The sequence below is a fragment of the Anoplopoma fimbria genome, chromosome 15, assembly GCF_027596085.1.
Source record: "Anoplopoma fimbria isolate UVic2021 breed Golden Eagle Sablefish chromosome 15, Afim_UVic_2022, whole genome shotgun sequence".
Classification (NCBI taxonomy): domain Eukaryota; kingdom Metazoa; phylum Chordata; class Actinopteri; order Perciformes; family Anoplopomatidae; genus Anoplopoma; species Anoplopoma fimbria.
In genome coordinates this window covers 7,624,412-7,650,863 of record NC_072463.1, presented here as the reverse complement: position 1 = coordinate 7,650,863, position 26,452 = coordinate 7,624,412, and the positions used below count along the sequence as shown (strand labels likewise).

Below are 26,452 nucleotides of genomic sequence, written 5' to 3'. Positions count from 1 at the left end.
TTCTTCTTCTACCTTTTTTACTGCCTTGCTTGCACATTGCATATATCGATTTATTATGGCCACCTGTAGGTCAGTGTAATGGTGTGAAACCATTGGGGAAACACATCATGAATGTGCATCCTCCTGCATGTCTACAAGATAAACAAACAGCTAAATATCTATTTTCTTCTAACTTCTTCTAACTAACTTTTTGTGATTAAAAAGTTGCTATTTGTTACTTTATTTATTACACTTTTTAGTTGGTGTCATCTCTCTATTTTTGTCATGGCAACCTGTCTCAGCTGTTTATCTCTCATCACCAATAATCACATCTGCAAACAACCGGCTGTGTCAATTATCTAAAGCAAATCTGTAAAACTATTTGCTGGTAGCTTAATTTAATTGGTTAGCCTAAATATCAGATAACAGCATCATATAATATCCATAGTTTTGTTGTGGATGTTTTTACCTGAGCCACTAGCCTCTGGTTCTCCAGGAGCCAGGTCTCCCTCATGGCAGCCTTCCTGTCGAATCTTCTCGCCATCTGTTCCAGCTTCTCCTGTCTGATCAGCTCGTCTCTCAGGACTCGCTCCCGGTCGTGCTCCGCCTTCTCCAGACGCTCCCAGCCCTGCACACAGATGATGAGATGATGTTTGTTGTTTTTCATATGTGGGGGGGTGGGGTGGGTGGGGGTAAGAGCGATGAGATACTTTCTATTCCCAGTTAAGAAGCTTTTTGCTTGATCCGATCCATAAAGACGTAAGAGGCCAATGTCAGTTATAGAACTGGTTTGACATTGAAAATGATTTAACTCATCAGCAAAATCTGCCAATTAAAAAAACTGGATACAGAAAATGTTGACTATATTTGCATGGTGAATAACTTAAATGATTAATTGATATTCAAAATTGTTGTTCTCGATCTACTAACTTATTAATCAATTAATTGTCTCAGATCTACTTACAATACCTGTGAATACATATCTTATTTTTAGCTTTATTAGAGGGAGATAGATCCCAACCCTTCGTGTGCTAGAGACTTGTCAGTGTTATTTTTTTATGTTCTTATGCTTGTGGTGCTGTCAGGCCACTATTTTCTTCAAGAGATGGGTTTTATTTAACAGTTACCGAATTGCATTATAGTATTACCAGTATAATTCAATTCATTTGTGATTTAATTGTGGCCTCGGGACTGTGCACTGCTTAATGAATGAATCTTGTCCATTTAACTGAGCTGTATGCCTGAGCTTCACACTACAAAATGTTTACATGCTGGTCAAAAGAGAGACTTTATAGGTGAATCCAAACATTAAAACTACAGCTGAAGTGATTAGTCAAGTAATCAATTAGTTCATTTGTTTTTAATTACTTATTCATTGTTTTATTCTGGGCATTTTTGTAAAAATGGCAAAAATCCCTCAGTCTTAGCTTTTTCAATTGGGAGGATTTGTTGCTTTTCTTTGTTTTAGAGGATAATAAACTGAATATCTTTGTGTTTTGGACTGTTGGGCATTTCATTGGGATTTTATAGACTGCGGTTGGCTATTTTTTCTTGTTTTTGTCTTTTTATAGACTGAATGATGAATCAAATAATTGAAGAAAATATACAGAGGATGAATTGATAATGGAAAAACATGATCATTCTCACTCTGTTGATATCTGCGACCAGGGCTCCCTCTTTAGGCGTGTAAACCCTCTGGTTGTTGGCCCTCATACGACTCTGGATGGTGAAAAGCAGCACCTCCAGGTTTCCCTTCTCTTGGAACCTGAAAAAAACAAACATAAGTCACACATAAAAGTACAAATGAGCCGTACACTTTTTGTCTTTGCTTTTGTTTTAACTTATGAAAAATAGCTCTCTTCTTGTACAATCTCTGTATGATGTCCACATTAATGTATAAGCCACATCCACCTTAATTTAAAGATTTATGTGTTTGCTGATCGTCACTTTTATAAAAAAATCAAAACATAATTGTAAATGTTGTTTATTCTAATCTAATCGTATTCAATATTGTAACTTTACAATTTATTAAAATAATATTCATATAAATAATTATTAGTTTATGTGTTTCACTTCCATCTAATGTCTTATTATATTGATATTTATTAATTAATTTATCTATTTTTCTACATCCACATCAATGTGCTCACTTAAATGTGATTAGATGTCGGATCAGCAATGTTTGCTGGTCCATAGATGACAAAATAAGTCAAAGACATCTGTTTAAAAACAGTAAAAAAAATGTTTTAAAAATCTTCATAATAACAAATAATTGTATTACTACTAGCTATAATGGCACCCAATAAGTGTATTGCAAACTGTTGGAAAAATAGAAATCTCTCTTCTGTATCAATGTAGTTAATGATGATATTTCGTGGCCTACATGAAAAAGTTTGGTGTTCTTTTTAGATTTAAAGGACAACTTTAATCCACTTGCTCAGAAGGTGTGTTGAAAATTGGTTTTCAACAATTTGTGGGTTTTTTTGTTTTTGTTTTCTGTGTTTCTTTTTGTTTGTTATGTTAACTCTGATATTAAATAAAAAAATCTTAATATTGTAAAGGTGAGTTTTGTTTTCTTTTTCTCTTGGAGATTAAAAAGCACTGGACAAAGAGTACAGAACAGAAACAGAACAGAGTGTGTTGTAATGGGAAGGTGTCTTGGCTCAACTCACTTGGGCGGCTTCTCCACCGTGCGGTAGGTGTTGAAGGCCTGAAGCTGCTGCTGAACTCCAGTCAGAGAGTTGGCAAGTTTCCGGTTGTTCAGCACGACGATGGTCTGCTCGATCCACGTCAGCAGGTCTGACGACAGCGTCTCATACTTATCAATCATCTTCTCTGTCTCGATGGCGTGATCCAGAACCTGAGGAAGAATGTCAAAGACAATCAGGAACAATTTTATGTTAACAAATTCGTCACAGGCGTGCGTCACCTTTCCATCTCACCTTTCCAACTCTCTTTCCCTCGACTGCGAGCTGCTTCATCTTGGAGAAGTAGTGGTAAAATGCCACGACGTACGTGATGATGGACTTCTCATCAGGGTTCTCTGTGAACACATCTACAAAACAAAACGGCAAGCAAGTCAGTCACAGCCAAGCCAGACACCATATCTGGTCCTGAGGTCTTTTTTTCCACCAGGCTTAAAGCTCATAAACATTTAGTTCCACATGAAGGCACAGCCTCCATCAGTCACTCGCCTTCGGGGTCCAACAGCTTGGTCACGCCAAGCTGCTGCTCCGCGACGTTGAAGGCGCTCTGGAGGTTGTGGGTCGGGTTTGACCTCTTCAGCTTGTTATAGTCCACCAAATCTGGCCTGAGAGAGAAAAGATGGAGTAAGAGGGCAAAAGAGGAAAATGAGACAGTGAAAGAGACGAAGCAGAATGAGGAGGAGAGACACTGAGCAGACGGGCTTCATGAGTGTTTACATAGCAGAGCTGGTGAGAGTGGATTTGGCCATTCATCTCTTCTTACCGGTGTTTGTGTATGAGAGCGTTGAAGGCCATGCCGTCTTTCCAGCAGGTGGTGAAATTTTTGATGTTGACATTGGGATACCTGCAAAACAACAGCCAAGGGGATGTCATTGACTGAACATAAGGGACATTGCTGAGGAACTCCTGTTTTAAATCAATGTCTGGGATCTGTTCTGCTTTTCAACAAGTGCAACGAGTATTTCTGCAGCTTGAGGTTCAAGCAGACATGTAATGGCATTTTGTGATTTGTTCAAAAGATCACACATGTTAGAGGCATGGATTCTGAAATATAACAGATTCCAAAGCTAGCAAATAACGACACTTCAAATGAAGACCTATAACCTTAAAGAATAGTTTAACATCTGATTGGCTTTCTTGCAGAGAGTTAGATGTGAAGATCAATATCACTCTCATGTCTGTATTGTAAATATTAATCTACAGCCAGCAGCTGGTTAACTCAGGTCTGCATAAAGCCTGAGGGGTAACTGCTTTCTTGGCTCTGTCAGAGGTGAAAAAAAACCCCACAACAGCACAAATCCCCCATAAAACATTTATTTAATACAAATTACACAAATATGACGCTAATTAGCGAGTTTTAGGGGTGCTGGTAGGGGGATTTTGTTACCTTTGGAGAGTGCCAGGCTATCTGTTCCCCCTTGTTTCCAGTGTTTATGCTAAGCTACGCTAACTGTCTCCTAGCAGTTCAATCGATTTCTTCATCTACCTATCTGCAAAAAAAGCTAATAATTATATTTCCAAAAGCACCAAACTATACGTTTTATTGTTATTAAATATATTCAACAAGTTATATGTTAAAAAAGGAAAAACATCTAAACTGTTGTTTTGGCTGGACCTATTTGATTACATTGGATTTTCATCTCAAGACTGCTTCACTGTTTTTTATTTAATTAAACAGTATAATTAAATACAAAAAACTATTTTGTGTCTGCCTTTCGCAAACTCATTTTCATCCATTTAAAAACAGGAATATTTAAAATAATAGTTAATTTTTTTATAACACACTTTTCAAGATAACATAACAAATGAATTATTTAAACAGAAACCCAGACAAAATAAACAAATACAAGCACAAAGGGCCGCAAGTAGCCACCCACAAAAGAAAATCTTAAACTAAAAGATTTACAGCTGTGCACAGGAGTTGATTCTCATACTAATTCCCAAAGGATATTTACAACAGCTTGGTGATGCTAAAGTTCACAACTTCCACTTACCCTGCCGTTTTCATCTGACACCACAGAAGAAGAGCGTCCTTGGCTGAGCGCGTCTCCTTCTGGTCCGCCTGGCCTGTTTCCACAATAATGTCCTGGATCTGATTAAAAAACAACAAGCACATCTGGATGATGAATAATGAAACGTAACTAATGACTGTGAGGTTTGTAATCAAACAGGAACAACTCACAGTGGAGAACAAAAACGTAACTGATGGTAACATGTCACTAATAGGATGCAGCAGCAGGAAAACATTTTGGCAAAGTGGCACAAATACCCCTTTGAAATACATGATTTATTATAGCTAACAGCCATACGAGGATGTTTTCATTTGTGTAGAACAGAACTTATCAAGTGATAAATCATCAATGTTATTAGCCGACTGGATTCTCACAAATCTAAACCAAAGATCCAGTTGATAGAAGGCTGGGTGGTAATTATTGAAGTTCTTTTTTTCCCACACAGTGGGCCCGTAATTAGAGCAGTGATGTGATCTGAGAGACAGGTCCTAAGAGAGAGAGCTAAATTTAACCAGCTTTGGTTCTCCTCGCTTTTAAAGAATGAAAAGATACAGACAGGACCAAGTCAACTCCTGTCTTTCTCTTTTCTTTATGTTTGATAAGCCTGAATAATGCAGGAGGCCATATTGTTTGAACTAACGTGTCTAAAAATAACGGTGCAACTGTCAAATTAAAAATAAATATATGCCCCCTCCAGGAAGATAAAAAACAGTCAAACAGACATGTTCTGATGTTCTGGATGCTTCTTCTTACAGCAGATAACCATGGCTCAGGAACCTGAAGCTATCTCATTCGAGGAAAAATAAAGTCAAAAACATCCCAAGGCTGCCAGTTGAAACTGTTTCTGTGCTGCATGCATACACACCCAAATGAGACTAATCAGTTAATCGGATATTGGTCTATCAAACACAGCAGGTTGTACACTAATGGAAATAAAAACAAGCTCTAATATACTCTGATTTAATGTATATAAGTGTCTATATTAGCATGATCATAATACATTTATCACAGTCATATTTGAACTGCCTCGTGTTATATGAGGATTGTGATACACATGTTAAATAACATTAATATCATGTGCTTTTTGGACAAGAAAGGTAATGGTGACATTTTTTGATGTGAGACAATCTGAATATGAAGACATAAATATATATAGACACATATATAGACATTTATACAGTACCAGTCAAAAGTTTGGACACACCTTCTCATTCAATGTCTTTTCTTTATTTAAAAAAAAAAGAAAAGATTAATATTGAAGACATCCAAACTATGAAGGAACACATATGGAATTATGTTGTAAACAAACAAATGCTCAACAAACCAGAATATGTTTTATATTTTAGATTCTTCAAAGTAGTTGAATGAGAAGGTGTGTCCAAACTTTTGACTGGTACTGTATGTATATATATATATATATATGTAATACTGAGCCAAATTAAGCTTTTATAAGTTTGTTAAATAGAGTAGCTTGTTTAAAATTAACATTTATATTATTGCACTTAATGTACTTTGAATAAAGGTGTAAATAAAATTCTTAGCTTGAAATTCTATGTAAGTACTGTTAGTAAGCCTTTTCAAAATGAGGATCCATATCACTACTTTTTGATTTGGGCATTGGTTGACATTTTTTTTACACAAGCAGGAATTCATGAACTTTGATGAAATAAAATTGTAGGAAATATACAGAGACAATCTTAAGGAATATATAGGAGGAAGGATATATTACATTACATTACAGTCATTTAGCAATATACTTACAATATACATATATTATATTTACATATATTATATTTATAGTACGAGGCTTTTCGGTTAGGCACGCATTACAAACCTAATAATTCGTTTTAATAACACTATTTCATTTGTAAAATAAAATAAAAGCTTCAATTGTGTGAAATACAATGTTAGGGGTGGAGCCACATGACGTCACAGGCGACGTGCTGTCGGACACGCCCACCACGGAAGAACAACATTCTACTCCGGTGAGGCACGTTTGAGCTAAACTAGCTCAGCAGCAAGCTTCAAACTATCCCCGCAGCGTTTATGCAGCTATCACGCACTGATCCAAGCAGGGGGTAAAGCAACCACCACGGAGATTGGTGCAGGGAAGTCTTTACGAGCATGCGTAATGTTATTGAGCCCCATGACACTGCTCCTCCAGACCGTCATTCCTGTTTTTGTGCAGGAAAAACAAAAGCCCAAATACAGAATCGAATAACAGAAGCACCCGCTGTTGCTCTGATAACAGACATCAAGGGCTATACAGATCTACCTGACTGTAACTGCACATTACCTCCCCACTGAACGGGAGATGACGAGCCATGGTCTGCAGACACGCCCCCTTCAGAGTCGCACCAGAGAGGATTTGAACCAAGATAGTAGTGGAAGTTGGAGCGAGCTAATATTACTATTCCTGTGAATGCTGACACTGCCAGGTATATGGTTAATGCTGGTGGAGCTGCTGGACTATAGGGCCACAGATAGGATGCTTTGGCCCTGTCATTGGTGTGTCCTCTCAGAAAGCAATGGCAGTAAAGCATCTATTGCCTCCTAGGAGGATCAGAAAATAAATCAGAGAGATTGTGACTTTCTCTCACTGAAGCCCATGTGTTGAAGGCAAAACAGGAGCTGCTGCAGCTTCCTGCACATAAATAAATACATCATCGCTCAAAATAACATACTTTATGATGTTAGTTTTAATAAATAAAAATATTTTTTAAAATCAAAGAAATTTCTCTGGCATTTCTCTTTTTGTTGCTGTACCGAACACTGTGTCACATTGAACTGCGAATTTTGTGTATATATATATATATATATATATATATATATGTATATACATATATCCTGTATAATACTGTAGTATAATTAATTAATTAATTTTGCTCTTAATATTTTAGACAGTTGCTACCTCAATAAGGCTTGTAGATTTGAATTACTGGACTTTTTATGCTTCTGCGCATATATATTTGCACAGCTGAGTATTTTTCTTTATAAAATCTGTGGCACATGAGGTAGAGCGCTTGACCTGCAACCACAAGGTCGGTGGTTCGAACCCCTCCACAGGCAACATGCCGAGGTGTCCTTGAGCGAGACACCTAACCCCAAAATTGCTCCCCGGGCGCTTCATTGCAGCCCACTGCTCCTCCGGGATGGGTCAAATGCAGAGAACTGAATTTCCCCATTGTGGGACTAATAAAGGCTTAATTATTATTATAATTATAAATTTGTTGTATGATTTTTAAATAGCTTTATCTGTTTCCCACCTCTTTAACCTTTTTCTTTTACTGCAGTAACACATTAGTTTATTCTCTGGGAATCAATAATAAGTGATGAGGGACATAACTGAAAGAGTGGTGACTATATATATTTCAAACTTTAACATTTTGCCTGCCTTTTGCCTGTGACAGAATCATAATAGAGAGAGAGAAATAATAGGTTACACGATCAAAATTAAATCTGCAATCTGTGGTATCGTCTGTACATTTTTGGTATAATGGTTGCATTGGTGCAAGTGATAAAAAATTGGTGTTTTATTTTAACCACAGCGTAAAAAATCAATGCAGTAAATGCATTGAATATTTAGCGGTTAAAAGCCTACATCATTACACAAGTTTTATGTTTTAACATCTTAAGGCTTTGAGCGATTCAAATCAGCAAAAATAAGGAAATAAAGCGAAATGTTAGCTTACCTGGAAGCGAAGGATGATGGTCCAGATGAGGCCGAGGATGAGGCGATGGTTGCCATCAACGATGTCGTGGGAGCCCATGTTCTCCAGGTGGACCCTCTGCTCTTTGAGGAACTGCAGAGCCTTGTCCACATTCTCCAAACAGTGGATACGCATTCGGCCTCTAGTGGGTTTTGGCTATAGACAGAAATAAGAAATAAAACATAGAAATGGAAAATTATAAAAGCAAGAGTGACCACATGAGAGAGATAGATGGTACAAAGAGTTAAAAAAAGAGCGAAAAATATAAAAATGTAAGACTGGAGCTTCTTACAAGTCGTTCGCCGGACAGCACCTCCAGCAGTTTAATGAGCATGCGTCCATCCCGCAGGTCCAGGTAGAGGTCAGAGATGCGACAGCCGACCCGGGACAAGATCGAGTTGACCCATTTAGTGAAGGTCTTCTTCTGAACCGCCTCACGCTCATCTGAAGGGAGCAAAAGAAAAAGTTAAAGAAAAGAACATGAGCTCCATGAATAATGAAATAGCTTCACATCTACGGAACAGCACCACTGGAGCTGGTAGGGATTAACTGTCCTGCTCAAGGGCTCTTCAGATAGATGGTGGACCCGGAGTTGAATTTACTCTGGAAACAGAGCAATCTGACTGGTTAAATTAATCCTCAGTGCAGAGTTAAGCTGTGCACTCTTGCCACTTACTGAGAAAATACAGCCTGATTATACACCCAGTTATCTATTTATTAGCCAGTGAGCTTTGGCGGCAGCAAAAACATAGAATACAAAAATTCCTCTGTGGCTCTTCTCATTTAATCCAACTCACTCAGTAATAGTATTTCTAACTTTACACCAGCTCTGCCTCCAAGAAATATGATTTACATAACCATGGAATGATACAAGGGCCCCCTATTAGGCCCTCAACCACTCAAACACAGGAGCAAGACCCCCAGGCTGACATTGAGAAGACAAACCAGACCTCTGAGATGATGCTGTTGGTTCAGAAACTGCAGCTTAACATAAGTATTTAGTTCACGCTGGAGATGATAAGAAGCTTTCTGAAGCAGCAGATCCACACTGACACTCCTCTACACAGATAGCATACAAAATACTACAGAACATTATATAAAACATGTTTTTTTTCTTAAAGCAGAACTATTCTGCTGTTCTTTCTTCACCGAACTGTAGTCTCAGCATGCTTGTCTAAACAAGCCTATTTGTGCATACTCCTGTATCAGTTAAATACCTGATAAATGAAAAGTAGTGAATATTTTCACATTTTTATAAAGACCTTAAATGCGTAATTTTAAAGAAAAATATACATAAATATTTCCAGCTATAAAAAGACTATGTTTACATGTCTGCACACATAACATTACATTACAGAGTAATTGGATCAAGACAGTTGTTTGATTTAACTGAGTTTGATCCGATAAATTTGAGTAAGTATGTTGTTATTGCCAATTAAGACAATGTGATTGTGTATCAAGATATCAATATATATAATTGTGTCACCATATGAGTCAATTGACAGAAGATCAATTATAAAACTGTATTGTCGCCCTGCCCTAGGCCCGTGCATGGAGTGCCTATGCAGTAATCCATCAATATCCATAACTTAAATTCACTGTTAAACATGTGTAAAATTGGGATAAGTAAAAAACAAATGAGGTCACTTTAAAAGATCTGGTCACGTTATCCCTGCTGTATATTTGTTAATTGAATCTCTTCTATTGGAAAAAGAGCAATTTATCAGTCAATAAAATGCTGTTAAAACGCTGAAAGTATGACCTTTTGCTCGATTATCGAAGAAGACGGAGTCCTCATCGGTCTGAAATGCTTGACTTGGATACTAAGATGAGTTCAGTATTTTTGTAGGCAGACCTGCTGCAACTGTGATACATGTCTTCAAGAAACAGATACTCCCTGAGGAAAAGCTTTACTTGAATGATTTAAGTCTCCTCATTCTCCTTGCATAGTAGAATGCTGCATAATAACCTCACATGCATAAAAAGTTAACACAAACAAGGTCTCTGCATAGTTAAACATGGGTGTACAGTATTTATGCTGAAATTCCTCCACTGCAATTTTGCCTGAAATCTCAGGAATGACAGTCGGAGAGAAGCAGAAAGTACGAGCGTCAGACTTTTTGGAAGGATGATTTCAGCCCACATGGTGACACATCTTGCCGGGCTCACACTTAGAAATTATATCTCAGTGCTCGGCAGATGTGCCTCCTACTCAGAAGCAAAAATAAAACCAATTTTCAAGGGACCATATGTCAGCATGACCCAATGTACTATACACTGTTTACTTTGTTTGTGGACACGCTTAATGTGAATGGGAACGGGGGTGGTGTGAGTGGGTGTGTGCTTGTGATCGGGGGGTTGTATCTGTATTTAGTATGCATATTAATGTCCTGCTGCATGATTAAAACAGCACTGTTTCTAAACTATCCTTAAACATAGTTTTGGCATTTTTCAACTGTAATTTATTTTTACCCATCCACCTCCATATGCATCAACAGCGAGATCTATCTGCAATAAGCTTGTAAAAGCCCAGTTAATTATTGATCTAGGTCTACAATGTTGTGCGCACATAATATGATCTTTTAAAATATTTCTGCAGGGCTTTGTTCAAACATATTAAACAAAGGCTTTGGAAGATTCTCATTGCCGTACCTATAAGTCGATATGTTTCATTTACAGGTGATACCATGGCTTGGCAATATCATTAAACTAAATGTCACATTATAAACAAAGCTATAATTAACATATGATTAATGTATCAAAAAGGAAGATATGATAATATATGCATTATATAATACATATACAATTCTTAAATTGATGCCCGATGATGTATAATTAAAGTATTTAAACTGTTAAAACAAGTAATATGTTTTATTACTTGGTTAATCCGTTATTTATCAATTAGTTTATTTAACCAGATCATCGCATATAAACAATATTACATGGGAAAAAGAAATGCATCAGATATAATGTATATAGGGCATCCAAAGCTAGTTTGCAGTTTTATTTCAAATTAACTGAGAATCATTTAGACATCAGAGTTTTGAACAAACCATGATCAAATAATCATGAGTTAATGCCAATAAATGACTATATCACACTTATAAAGATAGTATTTGAATCAATCATAAATCAACCCAGAAAACTTCCTCACACATCTGATAACTATATAGTAAGTAATAATTGGCTGTACTTTCATTAAAGCAGTTATTTTTCATTTTTTTGACTCTGGATACATTGACAGAAAACTAGTCGACAAAAGTCGTAATAATATATTGGTCATTTTAAGTAATTAAAAAAGTTTTTTTTGTTTTTTTGTTTATCAGAACCAACAGGACATTGAAATATATCACCTTTGGCTCTAGAAACTTGGTGACATTTTGTAAACCAGAATAATTGATCTTTTCTTGGCAATAATCATTAGATGAGGATAAGTAGTTTTTGATTGAAGCTCTTAGTAAAGTTTTCTTGAATAATCTGGAGGACAGAAGGACGAGCTGGCACAAACACACTCACTCACAACACACACACACACACACACACACACACACACACACACACACACACACACACACACACACACACACACACACACACACACACACACACACACACACACACACACACACACACACACACACTGTATACATAAAGACTCACTGCGCCTTAACATTTATCAGGTCAACCACTGGTGATGAGACATTTTCCCCTCGGTCGTCCTGTCTTGCACCACGTGACTTCCCCTTGGTCTGCCTGCTACAGTTTGCCCTCTTTATTCCTGAACCCAAATATGACTTCAAACTACGGAGTGCAAAGGGCTGCATCCTTAATGTTTTGTGTTATAAATGATTCAGGCCCAGAGGCTGTGGAGAACAAGCAAGGAACAGGCTAAAGAGGAGGAACATAGGAGGAAGAGGGAGGAAAGGGAGGAAAGAGGAGTTAAAGATATTGGATTAGAAGGTTAAGAAGGAGACAATAGAGTGAGGAAGGAGGAGAGACTGGAGCAAAGGTGAAGAAGAATAGGAAGAGAAAAAGTGGCCAGGCAACGGAAGGCAATATGGATCAGCAAGAAAGTAATGGAGAGAATGAGGGGAGATGCATTCTTTCAGGTTTAATCTGCAGAGACCCAACCAGGAAAATAGAGCAGGATATGTTACCTGCAGTTTCTAAAAATGACCCAGTAAGCACCAAAAAAAGCTCCAGCTCCATTCTTAGCCTCATCAAAGAGAAGAAACCAGGAGTTATTGTATGTTTAAACACATGGTGCAGCAGAATACAATAAATAAATCATGCTTTTTCTGCTCCCCTCAGCAGAACAACGGCACGCACCGCTACGTCGTCACGGATTACCACGCCATGAAAAAGTAATGGCAATTAAAAACATGCAAATAACCCAAAGCTCCCACTGGAGTGTCAATGTTAATTAGGCACAAAGTGTCACATCATAATCTGTCAGCAAGGACAAAAAAATCAACAAGACACAGCTCTGTGTGCATGATGCTTTCTGAACTATTTAGAGTGCCGCTTCAAGAGGATTTCTCAGTGCAGAGAGTGGAGGACAATTAAAATACACCCCAGCCACGTGCACATGATTGTCCCGTATCGTCTCACATCACGAGACCTTGAGAGGAGCCAGAGTGCACATCGATGCTCCCGGCCTTTTAGGAAAGCATGGGACAGCAGAGAGGGGGGAGGAAGGAGGACTGCTGCCTGCATGCATCCCGCCGAGCCGTCTCCAGATGAGCAGTTCAACAAGCTCAATGTGACATCAGCTCCGTGTGTTCACTCGCTGCTGAACAAAGCCGTCAGCGTTAAGTCTGAAGAATAAGTTCTGTTTAACCTCGTAATTCAAGTTGAAGTATGTTAGAATTGGGCAAAAAAATCGAAATAATATGCAAACAATGAGTCATACAAGATTCAATATCGAGCAGGATTTTATTAGCAGAATATCCTGAAAGGCTAAATTCCAATTGAGAGATAACATGCCTGAGCTTATTTGAGTGTTCAAGCCCAATAACACATATTTACTTTTTCTACTTATTTAGTATTTAAATTAAGTTAAATGTAAATGAAAGATGAAATGTTTTATAACTTATTGTATGGTTTTCGCTTCAGTTACGTAAGAACTGAAACAGATGCCTGGCTTTTTTACACATTGCATTTTTAGATGCAGTTCATAAATAGGAAAGTAGCTGTAATGGTTCATACGAAGGGTTGACCACAACTTCACTGTATGTTTAATGTTTGGTTGTACTACCATTGTCAAACAGCCTTTTCACATGAATTAAATATTTTTAAAGCAGTCTTTTACATTTCACAACTTTCCTGACTCTGTTTTGCTGCTTTCCTCTTCCGACTTCTTCTCTCTGCATATCAGTGCCAGCCTTACTAAACATTCCTCTGTTTCACATGCTTTTACTGTGTAATCCTTCATCTTAGCTTGACTCCAGTAAAAAACCCAATGATTTATTCATGCTGATGGATTTTCCCTGTATGCTGCCTGAGCCGTCTTTTCCCACAGTCAGCTCATACTGGATGTTGCCCAGTAGATCCAGCAGCACCCTGATACATGCTACCTGAGTCATGGCACTGCCAGAGCCACCTGTCCTGCAGCCATGACGCAATGTCTCTATTAACAAGCCTGTCTCAGAGTTTAGATGAAACATCTCCTCTGTCGGCTCTGTTTACACGCTTCCTCAAGACAAGATGAATTGCTGGAGCTTTTGCAAAATGGACTCACATTCTGCAACAGCTAAACATCAGATCAATGCACATTAGAGGCCATCAAAACATACCAGTATTTTGACTAGTAAGGATTATAGTGAAGCTCCATGAAAGCCTGTTGACAGGTGTTGGAGAGTACTTTTGCAAATGTGAAAAAAGTTGCATAAAGCCTTTTGTATCTTCAGAGGGAGCTGAGTGAGATCTGATAAACAGCCTTAAATGATGTCACTTGAGTCAGTTGGGGCTAAAGTTAAAATTCTAACATAAAAAAAAAAACTGTTGGTGTGTGGTTAGAAAAAGTGAGTTTACCAGGCCTCTGAAGTCTGCTCCTCATCTCTGCTTGAAGCTAGCGTCATCAAGGCTACATAAGCTGCTACTAGCATAACACACTGTCAACGGTAGAGTTGAATTATGGGAAATTAAGGCGTGAAGTTTTTGGGAATAATGCGTGGGAAAAAACAACATATCTCTGGTTCTGCTGCATCGATTTTTGATAACTGTCCATCATGAGTCCAACAGTCTTAAAGGGGTGCAATGTTAAAGTACTCTTTTTTAAAAAGATGCAAAATGAGTGCTGAACTGCAAAACTTGACAACGGCTTAAAGAACAAATGTTCACAATAATTTGAGGGTCAAACTCATGGAGATTGTATTTTTAAACAGTAAACAGGGGAAGATCTCTTCAGACTCGGAGGAGGTAAGCCAAAAGGTTAAAGGTCAACATGTCACAAAAAACAACTAGAGAGGATGGAAAATACACTTTTCTGCAACCAGGGCAGCAGAAATACTCATCACCAATGAGTGTGTCAAATTCCAATAAAGACATAAGAAAATGGATGAATGGTTGAAATCAATAAATGCAAAGCACAGACTGTGTTTCCTCTCTTTCTCTATTTATTAGTTGTGATTTTCTGTTATTGTTGTTCTGTCCAACTTCATTCTGCTGCAGTGTTGACCGGATCTCCCTAATAAGGGGTAAAGAAAAAGTAAAGAAAATTCCATGACATGCAATTGGTGGATCAATACACTTGGCTCCAAACAACCACTCCAATTTGGGAGAGCTTCAGAAGTTTACCGCTTCACGTATCAGTTGAGTCTGCAGTCTTCAGAATCAGTCTATACTTGAAATCTAGCAGAGGCAGAATAAAAAAAGCATGTTTCCCTCTCTGTTCCTGCATCGTCTACTCCATTTTCTTCCTCTCACTAATGCACTCCTGTCATCAGGGAGTTGGATAGCATAGTGCAAGCTAACAGAAAATCCACAGTGACGGCAAACCTCTCTCTTAAAACCTTAATAACATACTCGGGAAGAAGTTAAACCGCCAGAGAAATTGATTCTTTTTAACACCGCCAACGCAATCATTCACGTAATAAAAAAAGGAGGTTAGGATGAAAATACTCTTAGGCTTTGTTCTTTGGAACAGTTTGTGAAGGGTAAGGGCCATATGGAGTACAGGTGACAACTAAAATGATGAATATGTTTGTTATATTAAAGAGAAAGGAGCACCTAAGAGTGCATAACACTACCTTTGGAAGGGGAAAACATCACAGCCTTTTTAGGAGTTTGCATATGAATTATTCAAAGCAAAGTCAGTGAACAATTGGGGCAGAGCCACGGCTTCCTGGAAATAAATAAATTACTACCCTATACATTTAATAAAAAGGGACACCGCTTCGGAAGCTCAGACTCTATTTTGCTGCTACCTTTTTTCCAATTCTCACAACAGGATGAGAAACTAACACTTGCTCACATCACAGCTCGAGCTCCCTGTGATCCCGTCCTGGCCTAAACACAAACACAAGTTGGTGAAGGGAGGGGCATGATTGGAAAAGTGTTATCTCTCTCCGTCCGATCAGTGAGGCAGGGCAGGGTGGAAACACAACACAGATGCACAAACACACACACACACACACACACACACACACACACACACACACACACACACACACACACACACACACACACACACACACACACACACACACACACACACACACACACACACACACACACACACACACACACACACACACACACACACACACACACACACACACACAGCTCTTCCACACCGGCACCCTCTACCTTGCAGCTGCCTGAAGCGTCCATCCAGGATGGAGTTGAAACAGATGTTGGAGGTGCTGTAACTCAGCCAGCGCGCCCGCTTCATACTTTTAGCTGAGGAGGAAGAGGAGGAGGAGAGGAGGGTGGGGGAGGTTGAGGGTGAGAGGGCCGCTGACGTCTTGGGGTGCACGAGGAGGACGAGGAGGAGGATGAAGAGAAGGGGGAGAGTCCCACGGGTGTCACGGCGACCGGGATGTGCAGGATAGTGCCGTTCCTCTCTGGCTGGGGTTCAAGCTCCTGCTGCTTCCTGCTGCTGCTGCTACTCCCCCTCGCTGTCTTCCTGCTTTCGGTTCTCTGGGTCCGGTGGACCGGCGGGGTGCTCCGGCTCCGGCTGATGCTCATGCCGACCCGAACAGGGGCCTCCTTCTCTGCTGGGGCATAGGGCCGGCTGGCAGCCTCCTTGGTCCCTCCGCCGCTGCTCCGGATGGCTGTGGTCTCCCTGCTGCTGGCCTTCAGGCTGATCTTGACCTCCCGGAGCCGGGGTTGGCTGATAGGGGCAGCGCGCAGCAGACATGGGCTGCTCATCTTGACCCCCAAACAACAACAACACAGCCACGAGCCAGCGGAGGAGCTTGGCACTCCACGTCCCTCCTCTTCTCTGTCTCTTGGCTCTCTGTCCTCCTTTCCAGATCTCTCTCGTGTTCACTCGTGTTCACTCCTGCTCCCTCCCTCCCTCCCTCCCTCCTCTTCTTTCTTTCTCACTCTCTCCTCACTGCTGCCGTGATGATGCTGTGCCTCCACTCTCTGGCAGCCTTCGGTTCACTTCAGAGTGGTTTTCTTTAGCCCCATCCATGCATACAATATGTTTCAATACGTCCACGTGCTCACAAGTGTCCCTCCCTCTACACAGCACTCCCACTCAGTCGTGACATCAATGAATGTGTATTTCCTGTGCCAATTATCCAACAATCTATCTCAGAGGAACATGTCCTTTTTTAGGTTTATGTAAGGAGGAGTGCAAATGGATGGATACTCAATATGTTATGTATGTGCTGTGAAGACACGCTGGGTGCATGTTTCTGAGTTCACAAGCTGTAAATCAGCAGATTCTATCTCATCTCCTGCCACTCTCTTGACTTTCCTCTCTCTTTTACCACTCTCTCTCTGTGTCTCTCTCTCTATTTCTTTCTAACAGGAAACACTGATTGCATTACAGAAACATCGGTGCAGCAGCACTCTAACACAATATCACCAACACCCACACAGAAGCCTTCATCACTTAAAGAGACAGAAAGAGACAGCATGAGAAGTGATAAGAGCACTGCCCAATAAACGGTCTGGACATAACTTAATATTTTATGCCACCCAGATGTTAAGCCGGATATCAAACCTAAATACCTTGTTATGTGTCTTTATAGATAGATATTTGTGTGTAGCATCAAGTACTGAAAGCTGGTGTCAAATGTTCAAATCAGTTTTTAAACTAGTAATCCTTAACTTTCATTATATCAAACCCCAGCACTTTTTCAGGAATAGACATTCAGTGTACTTGCAGTCTGAAACTGCTTCTCGATTTCAGTCAAATACTTATACATCAATGTGCAAATCTCTGAACTACTGCCCCCCTGAATACAAGAAATAATAGAAGGTGCACTTAATAGAGTGCAGATCTCTGCCAGGTGTCACTGCAACGGCCAGTGCTATAAAGTTTGATTGAATGAATACAACCCACAATTGGTTATCCCCCTAGACTACAAGTGTATCAGTGAGGTTGAAGCCCAATAAAAAAAGTACACAATAATTGTGTCTCTGGCCACAGAGCAGCATCTGTGTGGCGGCGAAGCAGTCAGCAGTGTTTGTAGTTTTATTAGCTGTCAGCTGACAGCCAGAACCACAACTGTTTCCCCCCCATTGTGTCCCACTTGTGGCCCCTTCTGGCTTGAGTGGCAAGTGATAATAATTCTTAGCAAAGGCAACAATACATAAAGCATATCAGGAGAAAGTCTGGATGGTGCTAGTCACAAAGCAACTGATGTATGAGCCAATGATTATGAGGCATGAATGAAGCAGATGTAGCCAATCAGCAACAGCAGTGCCTGAACTGACACAATGCCCTATATTAGAGTCTTCATTATGACTGAAGAGATACCAAACCACAAGGGATTCACAGGAAAAAGTTCATGATGTGGAGGACTATAGCTATAGTGCATGTGCAGATTACATGTATGTGGAAGACAACATATGATCATAGGTTTAGTAATACAGTTTGTTTGGGGATGCTATCATCCAAAGTTTCTCTTCCTCTCTTTCGGACAGCATTTCTGACAGAGTAGTAACCACAGGAATCCCCAAAACAACCAGGACTGTTTTTTTTTTAATGCTCAGTTATTTCTGAGAACAGCTAGGCACTATAGTTTTTTAGCAAATCTTGCTCAAACAGGAGTAAAAAAGTGTTTGTTTTCTGGTGAGTATTTAAGGCAGCAGGATTGGCCAAAGGAGAAGTTTGCCTTCAGGGCTTTCTGCAGAAAGGGTTTATTTTGACAAAAACCATGATCTTTTCCTAACCCTGAGCAAGTATGTTTGTTGCCTAAATCTAATCAGGAGCTATATGGCACTCCAACAGGTTTTGGCTACACAAGTAATAACTGTTAGAAGTATATTTTTTTTGTTTCTTGTTTTAGTCTTTTCATGTGATTTGTTAACAATGAAAAATATATAGATTATCACCAGACCTGTTTTGTGAAGATTTAAACCTAATCACAATGACAAAATCTGTCCTGAGACAGAGATATAAACACCTGCAAAAATATTCAAAACCGTTCTGTCATCATTCCCGCTAGAAGGTGTCTCCAGCAACACATTTTGCCATGATGACAAACACTGAGACTCACAAGGTGAAAACAATACCAGGCTGGTTAAAGGGGTTTGTAGAAAAACAAGTTCATATTATATAAATGAAAGTATAAAAAAATCATGTTTTGGAGAAATTCGGGCATCGTATCCGCACTAGTGTAAAACATTTCAGTGCCGTCTCAACAGAGCCAAATTCATGTTTTACCACCTTGTGGCTGACCTCTCTTGATTTACGGAAGTGATCATGGTTTGACCCTCAACTCCCCGTTTCTGTTACACTTCCGTCCACCACAGAAACACTGCTATTTTAAAACCACAAACAGCCGCTCCACAGGTGGAGTAGCGGCTCACCAGCCCAGCCTGAAATGCCAGAGATCTGTGCTATGGGAGGCAGACAGGCAGGGCAGCTGTCCAGATCGGTCAGACGCTGGGCATTATGGGAATGTGCAAGCGATCCCAGTTAAATGCAGAGGGTGTGGAGCGGTGTCAGGCCTCAGCTGCTGTGGGTGTGTGTGACACCACGAGTAACATGTACACACACACACACACACACACACACACACACACACACACACACACACACACACACACACACACACACACACACACACACACACAACACCAACAACAACAACAACAACAACAACAACAACAACAACAACACCTGCATAGCTCAAGCTGAGAGCTTTGGAGTAAAATCAAGGGTCAACTGGAGAGTGATTTCTTTCATTTTTTGGACTGAATCTAAGTGAAGGTCAGTGACACATTCATGCCCATTCATTCCTGCCATAGTTAAACAGATACCCATTATAGCTCGACCTTTCTGCCCTTCCCACGTTCTTAAAAAGACACTGTCATCTCAAAAATGTGTCCCACAAATGCCTCTGAGAGAATGCAGCCTGTTTACTATGCATGCACTCACCTGCGAGGGCCTTGATGCGCGAGCGCTCAAACAGCCTGGCAGAGCTGTTGTCATTGTCCATGTCCTCGTCAGTGAGGTCAAAGCGGGTGTTGATGCGGCTGTACTGTTGCGTGATCTCCGCATTGTCAAAGTCCGTGGTGGAAGTCATGGCGGAAGCCAGCGTGGCAAGCAGGTGAGGGGACGACAGGTGGCGTCCTCAGGTGGTCTGGGTGTGAAGGGGAAGTAAGTGGAGGAGACGAGATGACAGGATAGACTTTGAATTCTGGAAGTAGTCTGAAAGAGAGGGGAAAGGAAACCAGTAGAGGAGTTATTATGATCAATAACTGGGTTCAAATGAGACTACTTAAACAATATTTACATATTCATTGGTTCTGTTTTTTTGCTGAAGAAAGGGGTCCATGTATTTTTAAGAATTTCTAATAAAGTTGTTTGTTTTCTTATCGGAAGACCATATAAGACACAAATTAATATTTCTGAATGGCACAGTTGCGACGATTAGTGCAACATTTCAGTTGATTCATGAAAAAGGTTACAGCTAAGAAATGGAATGTGCTTTGTTTTGGCCTGTTGAAAGAAATTATCTTGGTTAAGAACATCAGAATTGTTTTACTGTTTTTCAATGTTTTAAAGACCAATAGTAAGACAATTACAAATAAAAAATAACTATTTGCAGCCCCACTGTAGGGAAAATTATGCTGTCTTTTGAGTCCAGCTTTCTCTGTAAGGAGCACCATCTCTTTGCAATTTGGTTTGTAATTTGGTGTTAAGTTTCAATTTATCAACTCCACTGGGGAGGGGCTGCATCTATACCTGGCTTGAGAATGTAATTTTGGCAATTTGAAAAATCTATGTGATCTCAGATGTGGTGCAGTTGTATTTTTACATGCCTATCATAGCTCTTTAAATTGGCCCCACAAGCTCCTGGGCCCCTCGCAATCTCCATTTTGTGCGTGTCGCTCTGCTCAACTGTCACCCTGCAGTGTGTCTGCGTATTCTTTGTGTGGAATGGCGGGTTGAAGGGTAGCAGCTCAGATAGCTGTCTATCTGAGTGCAGCATAGCTCTCTTATCATGCCACACAGGGGGAGGGCAACCCCTCTGTACTGCAGAACATGACGAAAGCAGCGTCTTTTGAATGATGCAGCTCACGTCGTTTGAACTGCGAGTGTGTGTGCGTGCGTGTGTGTGTGTTTGTGCGTTTACGTTGGCGAGTGTTTGTGAGAATAAGCGCTTGACTTGAAATGAGGCGGGAAATACAACTTGTGTAGATACTGTAGTACACAAGGATGTTTTTTGCAAAAGACAGAAAAACATGACAGTGTTGTCATATGGCACAACAACATGAACACCACATATTTTTTAAATCAGAAATTTAAGTGATGACATTAAAACCACAATTAGAGAAAATGCAAACAAACTTCATTTATGTTTCTTGGTTTACAGTGGTGCAAAGTAACTAACTGTAGAATATTTGCCTCTGAATCACAGTGGAGTACGAAGTATCAGAACATGTAAATACTCAAGTAAAATACATGTGCCTAGAATTGTACTCAAGTACAGTACTTGACTAAATGTACTTTCCATCGCTGCTGACATGACTTCACTACTGATCAGCATTCAGAGAAGAGGCCCTCAGTGATGCAAAATAATGGCACCCTACAGGTCTCCCTCCTCCTGCTCAGTATCAGTCCTCTGCAGAGGGCTCTTATCGGTCCGGGAAGGCTCCACCCACCAATGGGGATCCCCTTATCACACAACACATAACCTGAACAGGACCGCTGCACAACACACTCAAACGGCACAAACCCTCTTTACACGCTGTACAAAATCCCGTATCCACAAACCGTCAGCTGTTCTAAAGAACCCTATAAGACTCTAATCGTGTCCAAGGGGCCGACTGACTGCTTGCTTCCAAACACAAACCGCAGCAAATTAGGTTTGTGAGCTGGGTACTTGTGCTCCGTGAGACGGCACTAGTCTCAATTTAGAGCTGTTTTAAAGGCAAGCTGGCCTCCTTATAGACAGGCCTGTGACGGAAAGTTCACCGCCTGCCACAGCAAATGTGTGTCTGTCAATAGTGAGGTGTCCTCCTGTGGTGCCCTTGAGCAAGAGACAGAACTCTGACATATTTCACTCACAGTAGGTCACCTTGTCAGCTATAAGATCCTGTAAGGGAGAATAAAAGCCTAATAATAGAATGAAATCACTATAATTAGAGTGTAACATGCAGATCTCTAAAAACAGTAGTCATTACTGAAAACTAGTTTCCATCACAGCTGCAACTAAGAATTATTTTCATTATCGACTAACTTTCAATAAGTTTAAATGCATAGCTGTAATGATTCAATGATTAATTCATCATTTGATTAACAAAAAAAGAATTTGCAACAAGTGTGGTAACTGATTAATTGTTTTATCATTTTTCAAGCAAAATGCGAAAAAAGAATTAGCTGGTTACAGCTTCTGAAATGGGAATATTCAATCTTGGGAAATTTTCTGGAAGATTTATTATAATCGCCTGCAGTTGCATCCCAAATCAATAAACTAATTTAGGTTTAACTAAGTCTATAAAATGTAAAATAATGATAGTTATATACAATTGAAAGTTCATAACCCAAAGAATGCAATTTGTAACGACATACAGTAGAAAAAAGCAGGAAATCCTCACATTTAAGAGGCTTAAAACAGTGAATGTGTCACTTTTTGTATTAATAAATGATTTAAACCATTTTAATTGATTATCAACATTTGACAATAATATTCTGGCAATCGACCAGCTGATTAATAACTAATCCATTCAACACTAGTTTCTACATGTCTGAGTTCCATAAAGCTGAGATCATAAATGTCGAGTCTTATTATAAGTAATGTTATCATTGTTACCACTTTGAGGTATTGGGCATGAATTTGACATGAGGCTGATACGAATAACAAACTTTAAGTTTTCATTGGCCTGTAAAACAAATTATGTAATACTTTGGCATCCTCTTGTATTGCTTTCTATCACCTCTAAATAAAGACCTCAGCACACGGTCCAGTAATTCATAATTTTTGTGGCTCCACATTGTAAGATGATGACTTAGAAGCATTAGTTAATTTATCTTTAAAAGTTGTTTTAATGCCAAAAGGGATGATTAAAATGTCGGCTCGAATTTCTCCTTTTCTCCTGATCTCTTTTAATCAAAACTCATGTTGCATTACAATAATGCCACAAGTGTTTTGATATCTGCAGATGCAGCTCTGCACATAAAGTTTGGGGTAAATGATAGAAAGGTGTGAATGAGATTTTTATTCAAGTTAGAATAACAGTTCCTTGTTTTTGAGGTGTGAAAAAAACCCATTTATTTCATGATAACCTTTCCACTGCTTGTGATTTTAATTGACTGCACCCGTTTCCCTCTGCTGTTGTTACCGCAAAACTACACTGTAAACAAATATGTACAACATAAACATTAAGTCAGCACCCAGATGAATAATAACTCTGGATATGTTGCTCCCAGCTGTAAGTAGTCTGGTGTTTATGCATGCACTCTGAGGAACGCATCACATTAACGTGTGAGCACATTATTCTGAGCAGCACGGAGTCGGGTGGAGAGGATGAAATAAGAGATGGGTGTGGTCCAGATGAATGACCTACAGTGTGTGTGTGTGTGTGTGTGTGTGTGTGTGTGTGTGTGTGTGTGTGTGTGTGTGTGTGTGTGTGTGTGTGTGTGTGTGTGTGTGTGTGTGAAACTGTATTAGCAACTGGACTGAGGAAAGGGAGGCCTGTGGTCCAGCAGAGAGTAAATATGAGATATAAATACAAAGTGGACAGAGATCAATATGGAAGGGGGGGCTGGGTACTGGACTGAGTGACTACCAAAGTCTGCAGCTCCAAAAATTCTCCTCAAACTGCCAATAACTTCAAACTGACCACTACTCATGTACTTTAACAAGATATAAGAAAGAAAACATGGAGGAGCTGGCCACAACACGTTTTAGCATAATCCATACTGTATATTGATTATGTACACCAGCTGTAAGGAAAAGAAAAGTTCCTTTGTTGTGGTCAATAATGTTTTGATTGCAACAATACTGAGCTTGGTTATAATGAATCGATAGTTAACTGTTCCTGGAGTGTGTTTACGCAAAAGCCCCAGCTCTTCCAGACAAGGAGACACACTCACACACTTGTCCTTTTAAGGGGAACGAGGGGGAGCGTCTCTTTTGCTCTGGGAACATTTTTATTTCTTTGTTATTCCAAAAGCCACCACACTGTATCTGATCAAGGAGGGAATACGCATGTTAGGTGCTTTAAGAAAGGAAAAGGCAAAGAACTTTTTGAAATTGTTGCAAACATCAGTGGTGAAATATATCTAAGTACATTTACTCAAGTCATGTAGCCAAGTACACATTTGAGGTACCTATACTTGAGTACTTCAATTGTATGCATGACATTTGAGAAGGAAATTTGTTGTTTAAACTCCACTACATCCGTTTAATAGCTTTAGTTACAAGCTACTTCTTAGATTAAATTTTACATAAAAATATATTGCAGGCATATAAAATATAAAGCACTGTTACTGATTGAACTATTGCAACGATATATAAAAACACTTCAAATACATACATTGGCTCCAGCTTGACCAACTAAAACAGTAAATCCATAATAATAACAGTAATAGCAAAAAGTAATAATCATAATAATCAAACAAGAGGATGGTAGAGTAATCATTTTCTGAATTAAATACTTTTATGTTGATACTTTTAAGTACATTTCTGCTAATTGTACACTTTTACTTCGGTGACATTTCCCATTAAGGACTTCTTTATATATACTGGAGTACTTTTATAATGCAGTACTGACACTTTTACTCTTGTAAAGTATCCAAATACTTTCTCCACCACTCACTTTAGATTAGAGAAAAACTCTTGGGGAGCGCACTTCTGCACAGTGACATGCGCAGTGACGTCACTGTGCGCATTTCCAACGAGTTGCTCTCAGCAGACACTCAAAGATAACACACTGATAACTCCAGATGAAGTTTAACTTTAACTGCAGAGTGCATTCATTCAAAAAAAAAAAATTAGTGTGAAAGCTTTCTGAAGAAGACGTCATTGTTTAACATGGCAGCCCGCTCCAACAGGTGGAGTAAACTTTTAACTCCACTACAAACAACGTCAAACACAAGCAGCCTTGAATGGAAAAAAAAGCGGCCAAACTATTTGGCCAAAGATCAATAATTTCAATTAAGCGCAACTATAGCTCAGCTTTCAATTTACACTTACTTGCTTCTGGATGATCTCCTGTCCGAAAGTGTTTATCTAGAGCCTTCTCCCTGCCAATAAACCAATTATAATCCCATTGAAGCAGCGGGGGTCCTGGTCGGAGCGCACGGAGGACAGGGGGACGAGGGGAAGGGGCTGAAGGCGCTCCACGGTCATTCCCGACAGCCAGAGACTGACCCACCCTGCAGGGTTAAAAATAAAGTGGGCGCATACATGATCTGTGCGCGCAGAGGACGGACATTCCTGACTAGAGCTGGTGACTGTAAATGGCAGAGACACTTGTGATCTCTTGCTCTCCACCACACCCCGCCCCGACGGGCTCTAATCGCACACAAAACACCCACAGAGACCCCTCTCAGAAATGTCACCTTCACACAGAACAGAGGCCTGCACATGGACACAAGTGCTGGAGAAAGATCCTCACATTACAAAGCATGTCCATCAGTTACACCAGAGTTAAAACACCTGTCAGATAATCTGACGTCAGTGGTGGAACGTAATTGAGTACATTTATTAAAAGTGTTTTGAGGTACTTTACTCCATTTAATGTTTCTTTATACTTCTATTTCACTGCATGTTATAAGGACATTTAGTACTTTTTAAGTGCACCACATTTATCTGACTGATATACTTACTTTTCAGATTGAGATTGTACTTTAAAAGAACATAGTACTATACTTTTATAAAATAAAAAAAGCTTTGTTTAAATACATCTTTGGGCTTTGAAACTGTTTTTCAAATTAAACTATTTGATGGTGCATCAAAGAGTAGAGAAAATAAATATATATTTTTTATTTTTTTTAAAGGGGCAGATGATTTAGGATGAGGGCTGTGATTGTTTGCGAGTTTAGATACCAAAAAAAAGAAAAATATTCTTTGAAGAATGGCTTTTTCCCCCAGTTTTTTAAATATGAAGGACAAAAGCATTAAGAAAGTAAAATAGAGAAAGAAGACATAAATCTGAGCAAGCATTCACTGTCAGCTTTTGGTACTTGACTGTTTTGGATACTCTGTTATTCAGACACATTTAGATCAGCACTAAGGATACAGAGGCTCAATACCCAAGCCTACTTAGTCTAATTGCAAATGATTAATGAAGCAATTTAAGATTCTGATGTACTGTTGACGCTTAAGGATAATTCTGGGAGAAGTCCACACAAACAGTGTGGACTTAAAAAAAATGCAACAACAACAATTCACTTTAAATATGTATTGTA

General features: G+C 39.5%; 1 protein-coding gene across 1 annotated transcript in view; it reads right to left on the bottom strand.

Annotated features, from left to right (window-relative positions):
* Nucleotides 1-16,779, bottom strand: part of sptb (spectrin, beta, erythrocytic) — a 40,585-nt gene extending 23,806 nt beyond the window's left edge. Inside the window, 11 exon segments of the mRNA XM_054613255.1 lie at nucleotides 449-607; nucleotides 1,627-1,744; nucleotides 2,652-2,839; nucleotides 2,922-3,034; nucleotides 3,174-3,289; nucleotides 3,448-3,528; nucleotides 4,679-4,776; nucleotides 8,389-8,562; nucleotides 8,699-8,850; nucleotides 16,216-16,309; nucleotides 16,312-16,779. Coding sequence (XP_054469230.1) covers nucleotides 449-607; nucleotides 1,627-1,744; nucleotides 2,652-2,839; nucleotides 2,922-3,034; nucleotides 3,174-3,289; nucleotides 3,448-3,528; nucleotides 4,679-4,776; nucleotides 8,389-8,562; nucleotides 8,699-8,850; nucleotides 16,216-16,309; nucleotides 16,312-16,779 — 1,761 coding nt within the window.
* Nucleotides 16,780-26,452: the final 9,673 nt, after the last annotated feature.